The 18,582-nt window shown below is 33.2% G+C and overlaps 2 protein-coding genes across 2 annotated transcripts in view; one reads left to right on the plus strand and one right to left on the minus strand.

Annotated features, from left to right (window-relative positions):
- LOC108911806 (protein lap4) overlaps positions 1–15,667 on the plus strand; it is a 212,075-nt gene extending 196,408 nt beyond the window's left edge. The window contains exons 17-22 of the mRNA XM_023456349.1: positions 445–1,725; positions 1,834–1,936; positions 2,018–2,168; positions 2,262–2,547; positions 5,757–5,945; positions 15,050–15,667. Coding sequence (XP_023312117.1) covers positions 445–1,725; positions 1,834–1,936; positions 2,018–2,168; positions 2,262–2,547; positions 5,757–5,945; positions 15,050–15,289 — 2,250 coding nt within the window. The 3' untranslated portion in view covers positions 15,290–15,667. The remainder of the gene's footprint in view (positions 1–444; positions 1,726–1,833; positions 1,937–2,017; positions 2,169–2,261; positions 2,548–5,756; positions 5,946–15,049) is intronic.
- On the minus strand, positions 15,661–18,464 carry LOC108911808 (33 kDa inner dynein arm light chain, axonemal). Its single transcript, XM_018716836.1, has 5 exons — positions 18,320–18,464; positions 18,015–18,209; positions 17,788–17,968; positions 17,519–17,736; positions 15,661–15,729 (listed from the first exon to the last, which is right to left on the minus strand). Exons 1-5 carry the CDS (start codon positions 18,404–18,406, stop codon positions 15,694–15,696), a joined length of 717 nt encoding a protein of 238 aa, XP_018572352.1. The 5' UTR covers positions 18,407–18,464; the 3' UTR covers positions 15,661–15,693.
- Positions 18,465–18,582: the final 118 nt, after the last annotated feature.

Below are 18,582 nucleotides of genomic sequence, written 5' to 3' on the forward strand. Positions count from 1 at the left end.
TATTTTATTCGAATAGGATTTAAGATTATTTATGTTACTTGGAGTCTTTCAAAATATACTTCACATTTTATATAGCCTTCTAAATAATGAACCACCTATTCATCGACAGCTCCATTCTAAAGATTTGTAAGGATCGCAGATAATGAGTAAAACCGGTGATTATTTTAAAAGACTCTGCATATTGTTATTTCGATAAATCCAGCCAGTAGCCATACCAGATTTTATATTTGATGTTATAACTTGGGTGAATATCGTCTATTTATTTATATGTAAAATCTAAATATTATATTAACAATTAAATGTGATTTTCAATGGCAAATATATTTTTGGTATAAAATTTGTTGGGGTTTTCTTTACTGGTTCTGTGTCCCTTGTGCTTCGCTGTGCCTTGGTGATGGTTCTAAAATATTTTTCTCTACCTCTAAAATGCAGACTTTCTAACAGGAACCTATAATGCATGCCGCTACATTACCAAAAACTGTCAAACCTAACGTTCAGGTGGACACTGGTACCCTGCAACACAAAAACGAAAGCCAGCTACTTAGCACCCATACCGAAAATCCTTCCGAAACAAGCAGCCCCCCTCCTAGTAGAGATAATCCCACTCCTGATCTGGAATACATCGAAGCCCAAAACCATCCTGAAACCGTCGATTTTTCCGTACCTAGTAACATAATCCCTCCACCGACAAACTATTCAGAGATTTTCAATTATCCAACTCCTCAACCCATGTCTGCTGTAGCTTTACCTCCTTACAATGATTTTACGAATATACCTTCCATGCAGAATGTTATCCAGTTTAACAGTAACGACTTTGGTTCACATACCAGATTATCTAGTTTTACAAACAGGGAACAATTCGGTACTTTCTCTTCTTCAACAAACATGGCTGTCTCAATACAAGCCCCCATAATGAGTAGTAATATTTCGCTAAATAGGTATTCGATGGTTCCCATGTCTCAACCCCAACAGTTCGAAATTAACGTTTACAATACTTTGCCACAAGCTAAGTCGTATGATAATATTTATTCGCCCGAACCAAACCACTTCTTCCCTCCCTTAACGAATATGCCCCACACTCTAGATCTACCGGATTCTCTCATAGGCGTACCGCCACCCCCTGTTGATATAACTCCTATAACAACAGCGGATACCGTTCTATTAGACGATCTGGATATCCTTAAAGTACCCCCACCACCACCAATAGATTTTGACCTGGAGGATGATTTTCCTTTTGACAGTATACCCCCACCTTTACCGCCTACCCCACCACCAGTGCTTCCAAAAACTCCTCCTCCTGCTTCGCCAATTGTTCACGAAGTTCCACCCCCTGTATTGAAATCAAGAGAGGTGATTGATTTCCCCCCACCTGTACCTCCCCTACCATCCGAGGAGGAAATTAATCAAACAGAATCATTTGCTGTACCTCTTACTACAGACATATCGAGAGTTTCTGAGAAACTTCACATATTTTCCCCAGCCAAAACTTCCCCATTACTTTTACCCAAACCGAAAAAGGTCCCTCCTCCCGTTCCCGTAAAAAGATCTACTTTGAGCAGAGCTTTCCACAGTGAAGAAAAGCTGTTGGACTCTGATGGGCCTAAAGAAAAAATAAGCTTTTCTAAACCAGTTGTGTCGGCAAGACCTCAGTCTCTAATTTTTTCTTCTAACAAGCTTGCTGGATTTACTAGCGGATCTTTAGGGAAGTACGGTATGGTGCAAAAGGTAATACTTCATTTATTTTTCGTTTCTGTACATTAAGACTAGATAGATTTCTTTGACACACGTAAATGAAGATAGTGCCTTAAAGCTTACTCTGACCAATTTTGACAGCCCCCACAGTCTCCCAAGGGCCACACCCAGAAGCAATCAGTCAGCGACAAGAAGAAATTCTTCGAAACTGCCATGGAGGAGAGCCAAAAACCAACGAAACCAGGTAACGTATTTGGGATTTATGCTGTTTGTGCAATTTTGGAACGCGTCTGATGAGTGTCAACTAATCCGCTTGCGCTTTTAGGAAAAGTATTTAGTTATTTAAGTGCGGACGAACTAGAGAAGCTGAAGGCGGAAGAAGAAAGGAAGATAGCTAATTTATCGACTGCCGAAATCAATTCCGTGAATGAATTAGACCATTCCGACGCCGAGTCAATTGAATCGCAAAGATCAAGGTAATACTTGTTCCCTTTTTTTTTTTTATTTTTTCCTACACGACTCAAATGTTTTTTGATCATTCTTGGAGTAATCTTTTTTTGTTTGTGTAGACCTTCGAGTACTATCGGTATCGTGCGAACAGCGAAAGCTGAGAAGCGCCTCAAAGATAGAATGAGAGAAGAAGGTCTACTAACCGACGAGGACGATACGCCTCTGTCGCCTGCCGAAGAGCGAGCGCTGAGGGCGGAGAAACGGGCGGCCTGGCGTGCCGCTCGCTTGAAGTCCCTAGAACAGGACGCTATCCAGGCGCAGATGGTAATTAAATCCATGACCGACATGGTGGGGGCGGGGGAAGTACCCACTCCACCCATCGCGGAAGTTCCAATTAAAGAAGAGGTAAGATTCAACACATTATATTTTCTTAATTTATTCAGTTACAAAAATATAGAAACGTGTTAAATCCGTTAGAAAACTATTATTCTAACAAAAGTTTTTAATACATTTTGCTGAAAAGCATTATTAAAACATTTTAGGCAAATTTAACAGAACGAGGTATTTTTGTGACCGACGTTTTCGAATCTAACGACCTTAGGATAGATACAAATCTCGCATGTTCATTTTATTTATATTTTTTATAAACATAATTTATTCCTACTAACTTACGTCATATTTAACAATTGCAAGTTGTCTTATTTGTTTTAGTAATTTTCCTTTTTATTATTTATTATCATCCGTAACTAATGCCGTTGTTCTATACTAACCAGTGTTGCCAGAAAATGATGTACTCGGACGCGAAACAAGTAATTAAATTTGTCATTAGCATTTTCACGCTTGATTATAATTTCGTTGTCATTGCAAAAAGGATCGTGGTAAAACTCATTTCCAATAATATTGTAATAAAAATAATTTTGCATATACAGAGTGTTCAAGAAATGGTGGACGTTCCCTCAGATTTGTATAAATTTTGTAGAATGAAGTCACAAATTCAAGACATCAAAAAGTTTTTGATTTCATTTTAAGTATGAAAATTCATTCCATACATAGTAAAACTTTCTACGATAATCTAGCCAAATTTTCGTCTTCTAGTTCATTTTAAAATAAAATTTGTGATTTTTTTAAAGGATCGCATGTCATTGTCAATTAACTTTTTTTACACTCGATTCTGTTGTTAAAGAACTGCACATTTCCACGACATCTCTCGCATACGAATTTCATGCTGCAATTCACATTCTTTATCATACAACATTCCTGACTGTTAAATTCATTTGTTACAACTACCCTGATTATTAGATTGGCCACTAATATTCGCACATAATTCCTTTTTTAAAAACACACGAATAACAAAAATGTGAGAATAATGTGTTTCCCCGTTGCACGCATGTGACAAGAAAGGAAACGCCTAAGTTGGCAACTGACAAATTGTCGAATGAAACTATGCAGCACTAATCTCTCTCTTTTTGTCGAAGTGTGTGCACCCAGAGAATACTTTTAATAATTTTATCAGATTAAGAAATAGAAAAAATTGTGGATTGATTTGTTTTCTATCTTTTTAAGATTTTCAGCCTTTTTTGCACAAAAGACGAGTACTTTTTTGTTGTCTGCAAAATGAAACATTATCAAGCTGATAACTCTACAGATTGAGCCCTGGTAAAAAACTTCTAACGTCGTTTTTATAAGATTTTCACAAATTGAGAGATCGTCCACCATTTCCACCACACTCTGAGGAAAATTTCTGAAGTTAAAATAAATCGATCAAACCAACCTAAATAAAATTTAATTTCCTTTCAGTCTATGCGTTTTAAAACCAATTTGAATTTTAGCTATACAGGGTGTGGCATGTATAATCTATAAAAATTAGACTACACCTTCCTAACGATATTGTCGCCTCATCTGTTACACAAACATAAACAGGAAAGTCTACATGATTGGCACATTGCCGTAAAAACCATCTAAAAACGCGTTCGTTGATCACAATCCGGGGGTAAAATCTGTTGAACTAGTTGCAAATCTATATTTGCAACAGCTGATGACTTAAGATGCTATGTACGGTACGAGATGAGGTTCCTACTTGATATGCGAGTCGTCGAGTGCTAATTGTGGGGTCTTCGTCAAGATTTTCCAACACTGCATCTTCAACATTAAGGTTCACTTGCTGACCACGTCCTTCTCCTCGAGGAATAACACTTCCCGTATCTCGCAGCCCCTGAACGCACTGTAGGATTGTATTTGCACATGGGGGGGTACAACCTAGTCGCCGCGAGTGCATTTTCTCCGGCTGCACCATACACTAACACCATATCAACACGTTCGGAGATAGTAAATGCATTGTTTTCTCGGTTCATTGTAAAACTAGTTTGTGCACAAACTAAAAAATTAAGCAAAGTAAGAAATAAGAATCTCGTTTTTAGTGTAATCGGCACGCTATTCTTATTTTTTACTTCTTTAAAAATACACTCACTATCGTGGAATTACAAAATAAAAACGTGTGTGGAATCTTTCACTTTTTAACGATGGATGATGCTTAATATTTAATAATTAAGTGAATACAAATACAAAATCAGTTGACTGCACAAATTTTTTGACAAGTTACCTTTTAGTATTACCGGTATTAGATTATACTGACTCAAATTATAAAGTTGCATCTCGGGTCGCATAAAAACATTTCCAAAGTTTTAATAAATAACACAAGGTCGGCCTTCAATTTTGTTGAATAAATGAACTTTAATTTACAAAAAAAAAAAACGCGAAGATGGACGTTTTTCGTATAAGACTTTTATATTGGTACAAACATCATCAGGAAGCAGTAGTTTAATTTTTATAGACTATACACGCCAAACCCTGTATCTGAAATGTCAAAATTTATTACTGTCGCCCTATTTTAACTTTAGCAATCTCCTATCATTAATGAAACACTTTATAACAATTTAAAGTACTAGTCACATTAACAAAAGCTAAAACTATGCTGACACCACGTCGAAATAGAATTATTTAGAACTTTTTGGTAGCTTTTTAAATCCATGCACATGGAGGGGCAATTCTCTTTCTTACCGTTCAATTTTAAATGCAGGTTAAAAAATTAACTTCAACAAATTTGTCAAAATCTGAAGGAGTAGTTCAAACGTCTCAATTTTAGGTGTAGATTGTTGATAATAGTGAATCAAAGAACATTAAAATTTCTATATACCGTGATAAAAATATCTTTTTTAACTTCAAATTAATCGACATATGACAATCTGTTCTTTATTTTTAAAAATCATTTTTGAATTTGTTATTAATTTTATAATTTCCTGTCACGTTTCTATTCCTCATATGTCAATTACGTTGCCCTTTAAAAACTGGAGGGTTATGAAATAGTAACATTTAAATTCTGGATCGATTTGCAATTCATTTTATCATCCGAGTTTTAACAACTCAAAAAATGTTAGCACTCTACTAAAATTTAACGGGACGAATCAGAATTGCACCTTTAACTATCTAGAACGCCCCGGTCGGTGGGGTTCGCGCAGAGCAACGTTGGCAACACTGTACGACTAACCCAGACCCGCTGGACGCGACACCTTGTCCAGGGCGTTGGTGCTACTAACAGCATTGCATGTCCTGTTCAGTTGAGGCCGTCTAGCGCCGACTTCCCCAAGTTGGCGGTAAGAATGAAGCCGGGCAACACGACGGTGCGGGAGAGCGAGAAGGTCCTTGGCGAGACGATAACGAGGAAGACGGAAGAGTACGTCGACGAACAGACAGGTGAAAAGCGCGTACGCACCGTCGAGTACGTTGAGAAGCTAATCGAAAGAGAGGTATAGATAGACACTCAACCCATTCAATCAGCATGACACTCTCTTGCACTCTGGTTAGTTTAACACCATTCTTCTATGTAGTTAGTGTTTTTTTTTTTTGGCCAAACAATATTATTCCCGCCGACGAGGTACTAAAAAAGGGGCTTCCGCTGCTGGGGTGGGCCGGGAATTGTTAACGACGCGTCAACTGCGCCTTTTCGAGGGTGCAGGTGCTTGCGAGAGGTGCTTATATTGATTTCGATAAAAAAAATAAGCGTTCAAATTTGATGTTCATCATACAGGGTGATTCATAAGTAATGGTACAGCAGACGAACTATTAATATTGAATTAATCACATTTAACGTAAAAATAAAACCGAATTTTTTATTTTTTTTGTAATGTAATGTTTTTTAATTTTTTTTGTGAAAGTTTGTGATTGTAGGTTACTTGAAATGGGAAATTACTTACAAGGTATCTATTAACTCGATTGCAAAACATCTGCAAGATGTTCCCTTTCAAAATTCAGGTTCAAATGAACCGTTGGTCAGTTCCGGCTTTTTACAAAGATATGGCAGCTTGAAAATGACCTGTTTATAATGTTACTTTTTTTAATATATTCAAAACTAGTTGAAATTTCAAAATCAAACTTTGGGCACACATTTTTGGCTATCGATGGCTTATGTCGACGCAGGTCATATCAGATTTGAGAGCTCTAGTATCAAAGGCGGCAATCTCCACCATTTCCACTTTTTGTTAAAGCGCAAAAAACTGCTACACTCTTATTACTGCTTAATTCAAAGGAAGCATAGTTTCCAATGAAAGAAAATGCTAAACTACATCAGATTTTAAGGTCAATGTACCTAAATTTTTTATCTTTTCTGAAAAAATGTACAAAAATAAATGGAGAATGCCATGTTTGATACTAACAGTTGGATTTTGGAAGATTTGTTACCAAAGGTTGCACTAAAATGAGTTATAAAATAAATACCAAGTATTTTGGAATGGACTTACAGACAAAAGAATAAAATATTAAAATTAATTCAACAAAACGTATAATCAAAAATATTTTACTGAACACATTATACAAGTAGTTGTAAAGAAAACGAACTAAATAATAATAATTTCCTAACTATCTGAAAAAGCATGTCGTGTCACGTCACGTCATATGTTCGCTGTGAGCCATCTGATTGGCCAAAACGGATATTGCCGTCTCTGATTCTAATTAAAATTTAAACTGGTATAATTATGAATTAAATTACATTTTGTGAAAAAATAAAGAAAACACCTAATTATATTTTGCATATATACATATAATTCTTTGCGAGAGAGTGGGTATCCGCTATTCTAATTTTTGATTTTGTATCCTAATCAACCGATTTGAAACAAGTCTCAAGTATCTAGTTGCTTTATTTGAGGCGGTGCTACATTTTGAAAATTCAAAAATTTTTTTTCAGTTTTCAAAAAATTATTTTGCGAAAACTATCGAACCGATTTTAATGAAATTTGGTGTGTTGTTTTATTATACTCTAAAGTTTTTTTTTTACGGAAATTAGAATGCCCTCGGAGTAATTAAAATATTAAAAAAAAATAAAAAATTGTCCAAGAGACTTGATTATTCTGCCTTTTTTTCATCAATTATTGCTATTTTGCAACATCGGTGATAAATTTAAACATTTTTAACTTACAGTGTATTGTGCAAAATTCAATTGTAAAACTTTTTTCCTCTTCAATATTCTTCCACAATGCATAGGTTCCAAGATATAAGTAAAAAACTCTGATGAAATAGGTATTTTTAAAATTTTTTTAAACATTTTTGCAATTTTAAAAATGTTGCGGACCTCGCCCAGATCTAAGGGTCTACACTTTTATTATTTGATTTGTACTGCTCCGCCCTGGTCTATTGAGCAAGGAATGCTTTGTGGAAGTTACACTCAAATTAAAGAACACCCTGTGTATATTACTTTTGATCTAACTTGTAGAAGGAGTTACATATGGCTTTATGCCACATATCACATAGACTTGTATGTTTCAAGTCTTTGAGGGGCAAATAAACAATTCCGTGTAGTTTTTTTAAGAACGATATTTGAAAGTTGGTGTCGAGACATAATTACTTTATTTTTATTAAGAAAACAAAAACAACTTTTATGCTAAATCTACCGTAAAGTTACAGGTAAAACAATTAGTCATTTTAACGCTGTAAATGTGGTCTACGTAGTGCCCTTTAGGAGCTAGATTAAAATTAACACTGCATTATGATTTCCCATCCCAAATAATCTGCGCCTACCTTTTGTAGATGCCTTAAAATCAACAGTAAGAACCTAAATTAAGGTCAGGGCGAGCCTAGGGATTCTGATGGCGAGTTCACCCCCACAGAGCTTAACCTGAGAATAATGGCAGGTTATGAAAGTACAATGTAAACCTGTAGCTTGTGGAGATTATCGTATTTGAAATAATATTTTGACTTTTATTGTCCACAGTTATTATGTTCTACCGTTGTTTGTGAATCACCCTGTATTTAATTTAAAGGGGAAACAATTCTTCCACTTGATTTTTATAGTAAAATGCAGTGGCGACTGGTGAAGAAAATGATTACCATATTTTGATAATGAAGCGTGGGATCCATAGGGGACGGATTTCCATGCCCACAGAAGGAACTTTCATGATGAAAAAATTTCAAATGAAAGTTATGAAATAAAAGAGTAATAGGGCTTGCTGACATTGAGTTCTCAAAAAACGTTGCATATAAAAGGGATTTTTTTATTTATAATTTTTATTCGACACTAACCTGTTATTTTACAAATTTCATAACGCTATAATTTCATAAAAATGAATATTTTAGAAAAAATTACAAAATCTCAAGATTGGTGACCTCTGATTTAATTTTTTATTTCGCAAAACTTTTTTTATCATGAAAGTTGTCCATTCACGCCCAGAAATGATCTAAAAAATGGTATGGGTATCGATACTTTATTATCAAAATGTTTTATCATTTTAATTTTCATCAACCCATTACTGTCAGTTTATATTACCCCTTTAAATATGAATTGCTTTTGTAATTTTATGAGTAAAAAAAGTAAGTTCAAAGTATATGAAATTTCCATAAGTTTTTTTATTTTTGAAATAGTATCTGTGTCCCGATTTATACGTATACAGGAATTAACGTAATAAGCAACAAAATAAATGAGAGAAACTTCCTTGAAATTGTAAATCCGGAGCTTGCTACGTGTTTATTGGTGCAAATATATCAGAAACTGTTAATATTTTTCATTTTACATATGAGGCATTCCATGCCAAATCGACCACTTTTAACCCTGACCTCTTTCGATTTGGCTGAAACTTTTTTATTGTTTTCTACCCCATTGAAAACCTCTGAGATTTTTTTCAAATTTTTTCACCCAACTAATAAAGTTATGAATTTTTGNACAAAAACAACTTTTATGCTAAATCTACCGTAAAGTTACAGGTAAAACAATTAGTCATTTTAACGCTGTAAATGTGGTCTACGTAGTGCCCTTTAGGAGCTAGATTAAAATTAACACTGCATTATGATTTCCCATCCCAAATAATCTGCGCCTACCTTTTGTAGATGCCTTAAAATCAACAGTAAGAACCTAAATTAAGGTCAGGGCGGGCCTAGAGGTTCTGATGGCAGGTTCGCCCCCACAGAGCTTAGCCCGAGAATAAAAGCAGGTTATGAAAGTGCAATGTAAACCTGTAGCTTGTGGAGACCATCGTATTTTAAATAATATTTTGACTCTTACTGTCCACAGTTGTTAAGTGTTCTACCATTGCTTGTGAATCACTCTGTATTTAATTGAAAGGAAAAACAATTCTTGCACTTGATTGTTGTGTTAAAATGCAGTGGCGACTAGTGAAGAAAATTGATACCATATTTTGATAACGAAGAGAGGGACCCATAGGGGATGATTTGTATGCCCGCAGAAGGAACTTTCATGATGAAAAAAATTCAAATGAAACTCATGAAATAAAAGAGTAAAATAGGGCATGCTGACAGAGATCTCAAAAAAGGTTGCATTTTTTTATTTATATTGTTAATTTGATACTAACCTTTTATTATACAAATTTCATAACGCTATAATTTTATAAAAACAAATATTGTAGGAAAAATTACAAAATCAAGATTTAATTTTTTATTTCGCAAAAAATTTTTTCATCGTGAAAGTTGTCCATTCAGGCCCAGCAGAAATGATCTCCTAAAAAATGGTATGGGTCTCAGTACTTTGTTATCAAAATATTTTATCATTTTAATTTTCATCAACCGTCACTGTTAGTTTTATATTACCCCGTTAAATATGAATTGCTTTTGTAATTTTACGAGTAAAAAAAGTAAGTTCAAAATATATGAAATTTCCATAAGTTTTTTTATTTTTGAAATAGTATCTGTGTCCCGATTTATACGTATACAGGAATTAACGTAATAAGCAACAAAATAAATGAGAGAAACTTCCTTGAAATTGTAAATCCGGAGCTTGCTACGTGTTTATTGGTGCAAATATATCAGAAACTGTTATATTTTTCATTTTACATATTCCAAATCGACCACTTTTAACCCTGACCCCTTTCGATTTGGTTGAAACTTTTTTTTTGTTTTCTACCCCATTGAAAACCTCTATTTTTTTCAAATTTTTTCACCCAACTCAAAAAAAGATGAATTTTTGAAAAAATGCTCTTTTTTAAAAAAAGAACCATATCTTTTTCAAAATATGAGTTATTGGGACGTTTTTTTTCAAAATTATTGGTTTTAAATGTACCTTTTGAAAAAAAATGTATCAAAATTATCTGGGTCTATTTTCACTCTTTTTTTAATTTTCTAAAAAAAAACGAATATTTCTCGATGATTACCATTTTTGAAAAAAAAATTTTTTTCTTATAAAAAACTACTCAAATTTTGCAGTGGTTTTTCCGTTTTCTATTTTTTTTTATTGAAAAAAAATTGTTTTTCAAATACATCTAAGTAGCTTATTTCACACCATTTTGAAAATTTTTGAAATTGTATATAAAATCCCAAAATTGGAAAAATTTGTTCTATGCTAGGATTGATGACAATTTCAAAAAGTCAAAAGAGGATGGTTTCAAAATGATTTATTTGAGTTCAAATGTTTTGTCTTTCTTTAAAGCCCACTGTTCGTCCAAAAATGGCCCAAATAACAACTTTTTTAAAAAAAGTAGAAAAAAAAATATTCAAAACGATCTTCTATTTTTTTCTTAACATTTTAAAAAAAAATCGAAATTTTTTTCATACCTCAATACCTTTCATACATTTTTTTTCAATTTTGGGATTCTATATACATTTTCAAAATGGTGTTATGTGAAATATGCTAAATTTGAATTTTTTCAAATAATTAAAAAATAGAAAACGAAAAAACCACTGAAAAAATTTGAGGATTTATAAAAATTTTTTGTTTTTTCGAAAATTGAAAAAAACCAATGAAGATAGGTCCAGATGATTATGATCTATTTTATTTTAAAAAGTACATTTAAAAACAAAAATTTTGAAAAAACTCGTCCCGATAACTCAATTTTTAAAAAAGTTAGTTATTTAAAAAAAAAGCTATTTTTTTCAAAAATTCATAACATTTTTTAAGTTGGGTGAAAAAATTTGAAAAAATTCTCAAGAGGTTTTCAATGGGATAGAAAACAATAAAAAAGTTTCAGCCAAATCGAAAGGGGCCAGGATTAAAAGTGGTCGATTTGGCGTGGAATGACCCATATACAGGCTGTTACAAATTCACTTTTCACTACAGGGATCTCGAAAATGGTAAGAGATACAAACTAGCTTAAATGGGGGCAAAGTTGCGTAATAAGGGGACCAACATCTAAAATATAAATCTAAAAAATCACGGTAGGTATTAGTTTTTGAAATATTTGAAAAAACCGAAATCCAGCCTTGTTTGAGGTGATATTGAAAAAAGAATAATAATAATAGTGGTAATAGTTTAAAAGACTAGATGGATTTCAGGGGGTCTAACAACTCTTACAGTGTACGTTAATTCAATAAACATAGAAATCTAAATATTTTTTTTTTTTTAATTTTGGAGTGAATACACTGAAAATGAATTTTTCAAGACAAAACGTCTGAATCTGGTTCGGGCTGAGGCAGTACAGTATTGGAGGTCATGAAGGCTTGCAAAAAGTGTAATAAAATTTCCAGGGTTGTATTTAAAAAAATGAAGTTGATGAGGGTCCTGGAAAGACGAAACGTTTACATATAAAAATTGATTATGCCATTCAGAAGGCAAAAAGTTGCCATGAGAAAGTGTTTCTCTTTTTTCAACTATCACCTCAAACAAGGCTGAAATGAAACAAAAACGGATTTCCAAAATTTCAGTTTTTTTCAAATATTTCGAAAACGATTAGCTACAATCAAGTTACCTTGATTTTTCAGGGACATATTGTTAGTCCCCTGATTACGCAACTTTGACCCCAATTAAGCTAATAGTGAGAAGCGAATTTGTAACAACCTGTATATAATGTGTTATTATACCTTTGATTAAAAAAATGTTAATACAATTTTTCAAAAATTGACACCAAAGAAAATTGTAATAGGCTTGGGATTTGTAATTTTCGGGGTTACAATTTTCAAGAATGTGCATATATTTGAATCAATTTTTTAAATTTATTATGTCAATACCTTTATATCCCTATAAACTAGGACACATTATATGTCTTTGCTTTGAAAACATAAGGATTAGCTGAAATAATAATTTAAAAAAATGCTTGAAAATAGTAAATTAATTTAAAAACTAAAACAAAATTCCAGTCAAACGCAAAAATAATATTGTTTGGTGGCTTTGGATATTTATTCGTATGTGATGTGCCTTGCCTGTCTGTTTTTTAACAATTATTTCATTTACAACAGTTACACGACCCACATTTCAGTACACCGTNTAATAAGCAACAAAATAAATGAGAGAAACTTCCTTGAAATTGTAAATCCGGAGCTTGCTACGTGTTTATTGGTGCAAATATATCAGAAACTGTTAATATTTTTCATTTTACATATGAGGCATTCCATGCCAAATCGACCACTTTTAACCCTGACCTCTTTCGATTTGGCTGAAACTTTTTTATTGTTTTCTACCCCATTGAAAACCTCTGAGATTTTTTTCAAATTTTTTCACCCAACTAATAAAGTTATGAATTTTTGAAAAAAATGCTTTTTTTAAAAAAAAAGAACCATAACTTTTTCAAAAAGTGAATTATCGGGACGTTTTTATTTTTCAAAATTTTTGGTTTTAAATGTACTTTTTGAAAAAAAATGGATCAAAATTTCTGGGTCTATTTTCACTGTCTTTTAAATTTTCTAAAAAAACTAATATTTCTCGACGATTACTATTTTTGAAAAAAAATTATTCTATGCAAATTGATGACAATTTCAAAATCAAAATGATTTATTTGAGTTCAAAAGCGATGCATGTCTTTTTTTAAGGCCCACTGTTCGTCCAAAAAAACAACTTTTTTTTCATTTTCTTTGTTTTTGGATGTAGTTTTCGAAAAAAAATATAAAAAAACTTTTTAAAAAAAAATTGAATTTTTTTTTATGTTTACCACTCAATTATTTCAAATTATCAATAAAAAACTTTGATAAATTTGGAATGAATACACTGAAGATGAATTTTTCCAGACAAAACGTCTGAATCTGGTTCGGTCTGAGGCAGTACAGTATTGGAGGTCATGAAGGCTTGTAAAAAGTGTAATAAAATTTCCAGGGTCGTATTCAAAAAAATGAAGTTGATGATGGTCTTGGAGAGACGAAACGTTACATATAAAAATTGATTATGCCATTCAGAGGGCAAAAAGTTGCCGTGAGGGTGTTTTTCTTTTTTCAATATCACCTCAAACAAGGCTGAAATGAAACAAAAACAGATTTCCAAAATTTCGTTTTTTTTTTCAAATATTTCGAAAACTAATCATGTTAGCCTTGATTTTTTAGAAGCATAATGTTAGTCCTCTGATTACACAACTTTGCCCCCATTTAAGCTATTTTATTTCGTATTTCTTACCATTTTCCAGATTCCTGTAGTGAGAAGCAAAATGTTGCGTTATTATACCCTTGTTAAAAAAATTCTAATACAATTTTTCAAAAATTGACACCAAAGAAAATTGTAATAGGCTTGGGATTTGTAACTTTCGGGGTTACAATTTTCAAGAATGTGCATATCAGCGTTGCCAGATGTCCCAATTTTGGTGGGACGTCCCGATTTTTAGCCCAAAATTAAACGTCCCGCACGGGACAGGCTCAGTCTCGCTTTTCGAACGTATTTTCATTAAAATATATTTTCTATGGCAACTTTGGCTATCTGTCGTCACGTAAACTTAATTTGAAACTTAAATAAAAGGATAAGTAGTTCAAAACTATTGATTTTATAGGTTTTTTTAGTATGTCCCGTTTTCGACGTAAGAATCCCGCTTTGCCCGAAAAAAATTAGCAACGCTGGTGCATACATAGAATTTATTAAAAAAATATATTTGAGTCGATATTTTTTACTTATTATGTCAATACTTCTATACCCCTATAAACCAGGACACATTTATGTCTTTGCTTTGAAACCATAATGATTAGCTGAAATAATAATTTCAAAAAAAATGCTTGAAAAAATTAAATTAATTTAAAAACTAAAACAAAATTCCAGTCAAACGCAAAAATAATATTGTTTGGTGGCTTTGGATATTTATTCGTATGTGATGTGCCTTGCCTGTCTGTTTTTTAACAATTATTTCATTTACAAGAGTTACACGACCCACATTTCAGTACACCGTCAAGACAATGTTACATTTTGGCTTTTGTTTTACAGAACGGCTTTAGGTGTGTTCGATTTTTTTAGGAGACTGCCTTTTATTTTTAATTTAAGTTGTAGATAAGTTTTACATGTTTCACGTTCAGGTCGTATTGGAATGCAACAGCACTTGTGTACCGTATAAAGAGCGATCCAGAAATGTAATACATGAAAGATTGAGACTGTTGTGTTGAAAATTAATTGCGATTTATTTTTATCATTAAATTTTCCAGAAAATAAACAGTTCGAATATAATTTTCTCTGGATCGCTCTTGTGTTAGCGCATTACCAGGTAAAGTAAAAGTCTGACGAAATCGTAATTCCTAGGTGGAACAAATCCAAGAAAACATAGTATCTCTGGAACTGACCAAACCCGACGACCTCAAACTAGACGTTTCCCTCAACGGTGACGACGCGACTTCGAGGCAGGACGAGGGGGAGGACGACGAGAGCGTCTCGGAACCCCCGACTCCCACCACCGACCAGGAGCGCACGCTCGACTCCTCCGACGCCACGACAAACAACAAGAAGAAACGACGGAAACGTTCGAAGAAGGGAAAACACTGACCGTTGCCATTTTAGCCGTACGGATATATTTTTTTAAATAAGCGACATCACATGATTGTTTCTCCAGGGTGGATGGGTTTTATATATTTTTAAACATAGTCTATAAATATGTTCTAAATTATTGTTATAATGTACAAAGTATTTAATTGTATTCTACATATTTTATGTATTTTTATTACATTCAACTAAGTGTATAATGTATAACTTTTTCCAAGGCTTTCGTTTTATGTAATCTGGCGCCATTTTTTTTTTAATTAATTTTAATACAATATGGTTATTGACGGTGGCTGCGCAGGTTTTTTATATAAGGACAATATGTACACTGAAGTGCTTTGGAAAAGAGACTTAAATTTTAATAAATAAATACGATAAGTTTCCTGCCACCTTTTCCTTCTAAACCCTCGTCACTTCTTCGGCGCTATGATTCCTTCCAATTGGGTCTAAAAAAAAATTTTAGTTATAAACAAAACAAATACAAAAACTTCTTGGTGCTCATCGGTAAGAATCGTCATATATGGGTGCCTCGCAAAAAGCATCGCAAGTCGTCATTTTTACCTGATTTTAAAAAACAAAAAATAACTATTGATGGCTCTAAAAATGTAAGAAACTGATATTAACTTACATTTTTTTTTCAACACCTACAACACTTTAAATGACGATGTTTTTTTTTTTCACTGGAACGATATATAGTGTTGAATGAGAGTCATATTTATACAGAGGCTACCTTTGATTTCTAGAAATATGTAAATTTTTCCCAAATTCCGTCGTAATCAATGAACTTCTTTTTTAACCTTTTCTTTTCACTAAAACCTTGTATTTAAGTAATGCAAAATGACTATAAAAAGTTTATTTGTAGTCCGATTGATGCCAAATTTTTTTTATAATAGACAACCACAATATATTTTTATCGATTTTTACACAATTTGTCTAAATATGAATTAATACACAAATAACAGACTTTCCTCCATTCTAACGCAGATTTTCTATAAAATGGAGTTAATTTGAAACTTAAATTACTTTTTGTTGTAAGGAAATTTGTAATTTGCCGCTTCTGAACAAGTGGCATCGTAAATTACAAATTTCTTTGCACCAAAAAGTAATTTGAGTTTCAAACTATGTCCATTTTATAGAAAATCTGCGTTAAAATAGGGGAAAGTCTGTTACTAGTGCAATAATTCATATTTAGACAAACTGTGTAATAAAATCTATAAAAATGTATTGCTGGTTGGCTATTTGCTGTAGAGCCCTCTCAAGATATTTTGATTAGATTTTTATAAAATTTGACCTCATAAAAAATTTAAAGTAGGCTTTGATACCAAAAAAAATTCAAATATCGTATGTGATTAGACTTACACTCCATCTTAAAAAAAAAACAAATCGGTCAGTAAATACTTTTTCACAAAGGTGTTTTTATTTGAAATGGGTCATATGTTACGGTAATCCCAGGAAACGGAAAGGTTGCAACTAAAATTGCCCGTCTAGGATTCACATCTGTTTGCAAAACAAAAATCCAGTAAGCCCTGGAATTATTATTTTTTTTTCGCTGTAAGAGGATCTTTCATGTGAGATCTGACAAAATGTCTTAAGAAACGTTTCTCGAGAAAAACTTATTGCCAAATTTCGATCTCTTGACACAAATAATAAAATTTAAAAACACGAGATTCTATAATTAGAAATCACAGCACACTTCCTACAAGAAACAAACTGGTTTTAATCCCAGAAGGTAATTTTTGACCAACTTCATTTGTCTCTTACAGCAGTTTTTTTATTTTATCTAAGGTCTCTAGATTGATGAAGTACCAATGTCACCCGCCATTTCGGGGCAAAATAACAATATTAATATAATTTAATATGGAGATATGTGGTTAAAAGAAAAACTTCCTAAATATCATTCAAGGCTTTATTATTTTATCGGAGCCAGCTTTTTTCTTATCGGTGAATATGTCAAATAATTTTGAGCAGTTCTTTTGACAATAATCCAAGATTAAATTTTGACAGACTTGATGTGAGTTAAATACGGAAATATTTGGTGGCCAAACTGCCATTTTGGGACAAAATTGGAAGAATGATTGGGATTTTTGGTCAATTTAAGGAATTTATGTGTTTATTTGCATGAGAGATTTGCATTAGTTTGTAATATTTTTTCAGCTGTTAGTGTCAATCTTTTGTTTTTTAAAATAACGGAGATGAATGAGGAGATTTTGGTAACAGTGATGTAACAATCTTTACCTTAAGCTGTTGGTTCGTCTTCTTCAAAAACGTTATTTCTTCCGTGTGCTTTCTTTCCTCGGCCAGTCGAGTCTCGGCCGCCCTTCTGTCGGCCTGTTCTGCCCTCTGCTTGAGGTCGGTGATCTGTTGTTCCAATTCCAACTTCTGATTTTTCAAAATCTCAACTTCCTGGTACAGGTCCGACCTGCCTTGCTCGGCCTGTAAGGCTTTCCTCATTCCTGGCGAAAAAAAAGTAATTTATTATAATTTATCAAATAATTTCATTTTACCAAAAGCAACACTGCTGCAGTATAACGCCTGGAACGCCTCGATGGTCATTTTCATTTCATCTCTCACCCTCAAAAGCAAAAGTCCCCTCTCCGCACAGTTAATGGTAACCTGTCGGATAATTTCATCGAAGCATTGCGTGTATAACTCGCGCCTCACGGGACAGATACCGGTTTCCCTTGCCTGAAATATGTAATTTGGAATTTGTTTTTGGAATCGATGGAAATACCTGTCTTTGTTGGAGTCTCATGTCCAACTGCTCCTGGAGGTTCACCACGTCCACCCTTGTGGCTGGCGTGGTGGACACTTGTTGCCTCCATATCTGGCCTTCCTCCTCCCATTCTCTGGGTGGTAAAATCGTATTTAAAATCTCTTCGGTTTCCCGCCTAGCATCGGCGGTCATGGTAGGTTTCCTCGATTCATCCTTGGTAAAAAATAAGTCAGTTTTAAAATTGAGTAATTTAATACAAATAACATTAAGTTTTGTTCAAAGTACCTCTGTACTTGTAAAGGAAGTATGAATAAAGTACTTACTCCCGATCTAATTTCATATTTCGTCACTAGTACAGGATTCTCGTACTTCACTAGGGTGTTCGGAGATGGTATAACTCTTTCGGCCATAATTAAAAACTTAAAATATATTTCTAAAATGTAAATAATGACATAAATGTCAAATCGACTGTTTGCTGCTATGGAAACACACAAGAAGTGGTATATTGAATTACTTCGTTTAAGAACATATAGAAAAGTGTTTAAATTTTGCTACAAGTAAGTATAATAATATGCATCTAATTATA

Source organism: Anoplophora glabripennis, unplaced genomic scaffold (genome assembly GCF_000390285.2).
Source record: "Anoplophora glabripennis isolate ALB-LARVAE unplaced genomic scaffold, Agla_2.0 scaffold508, whole genome shotgun sequence".
NCBI lineage: Eukaryota > Metazoa > Arthropoda > Insecta > Coleoptera > Cerambycidae > Anoplophora > Anoplophora glabripennis.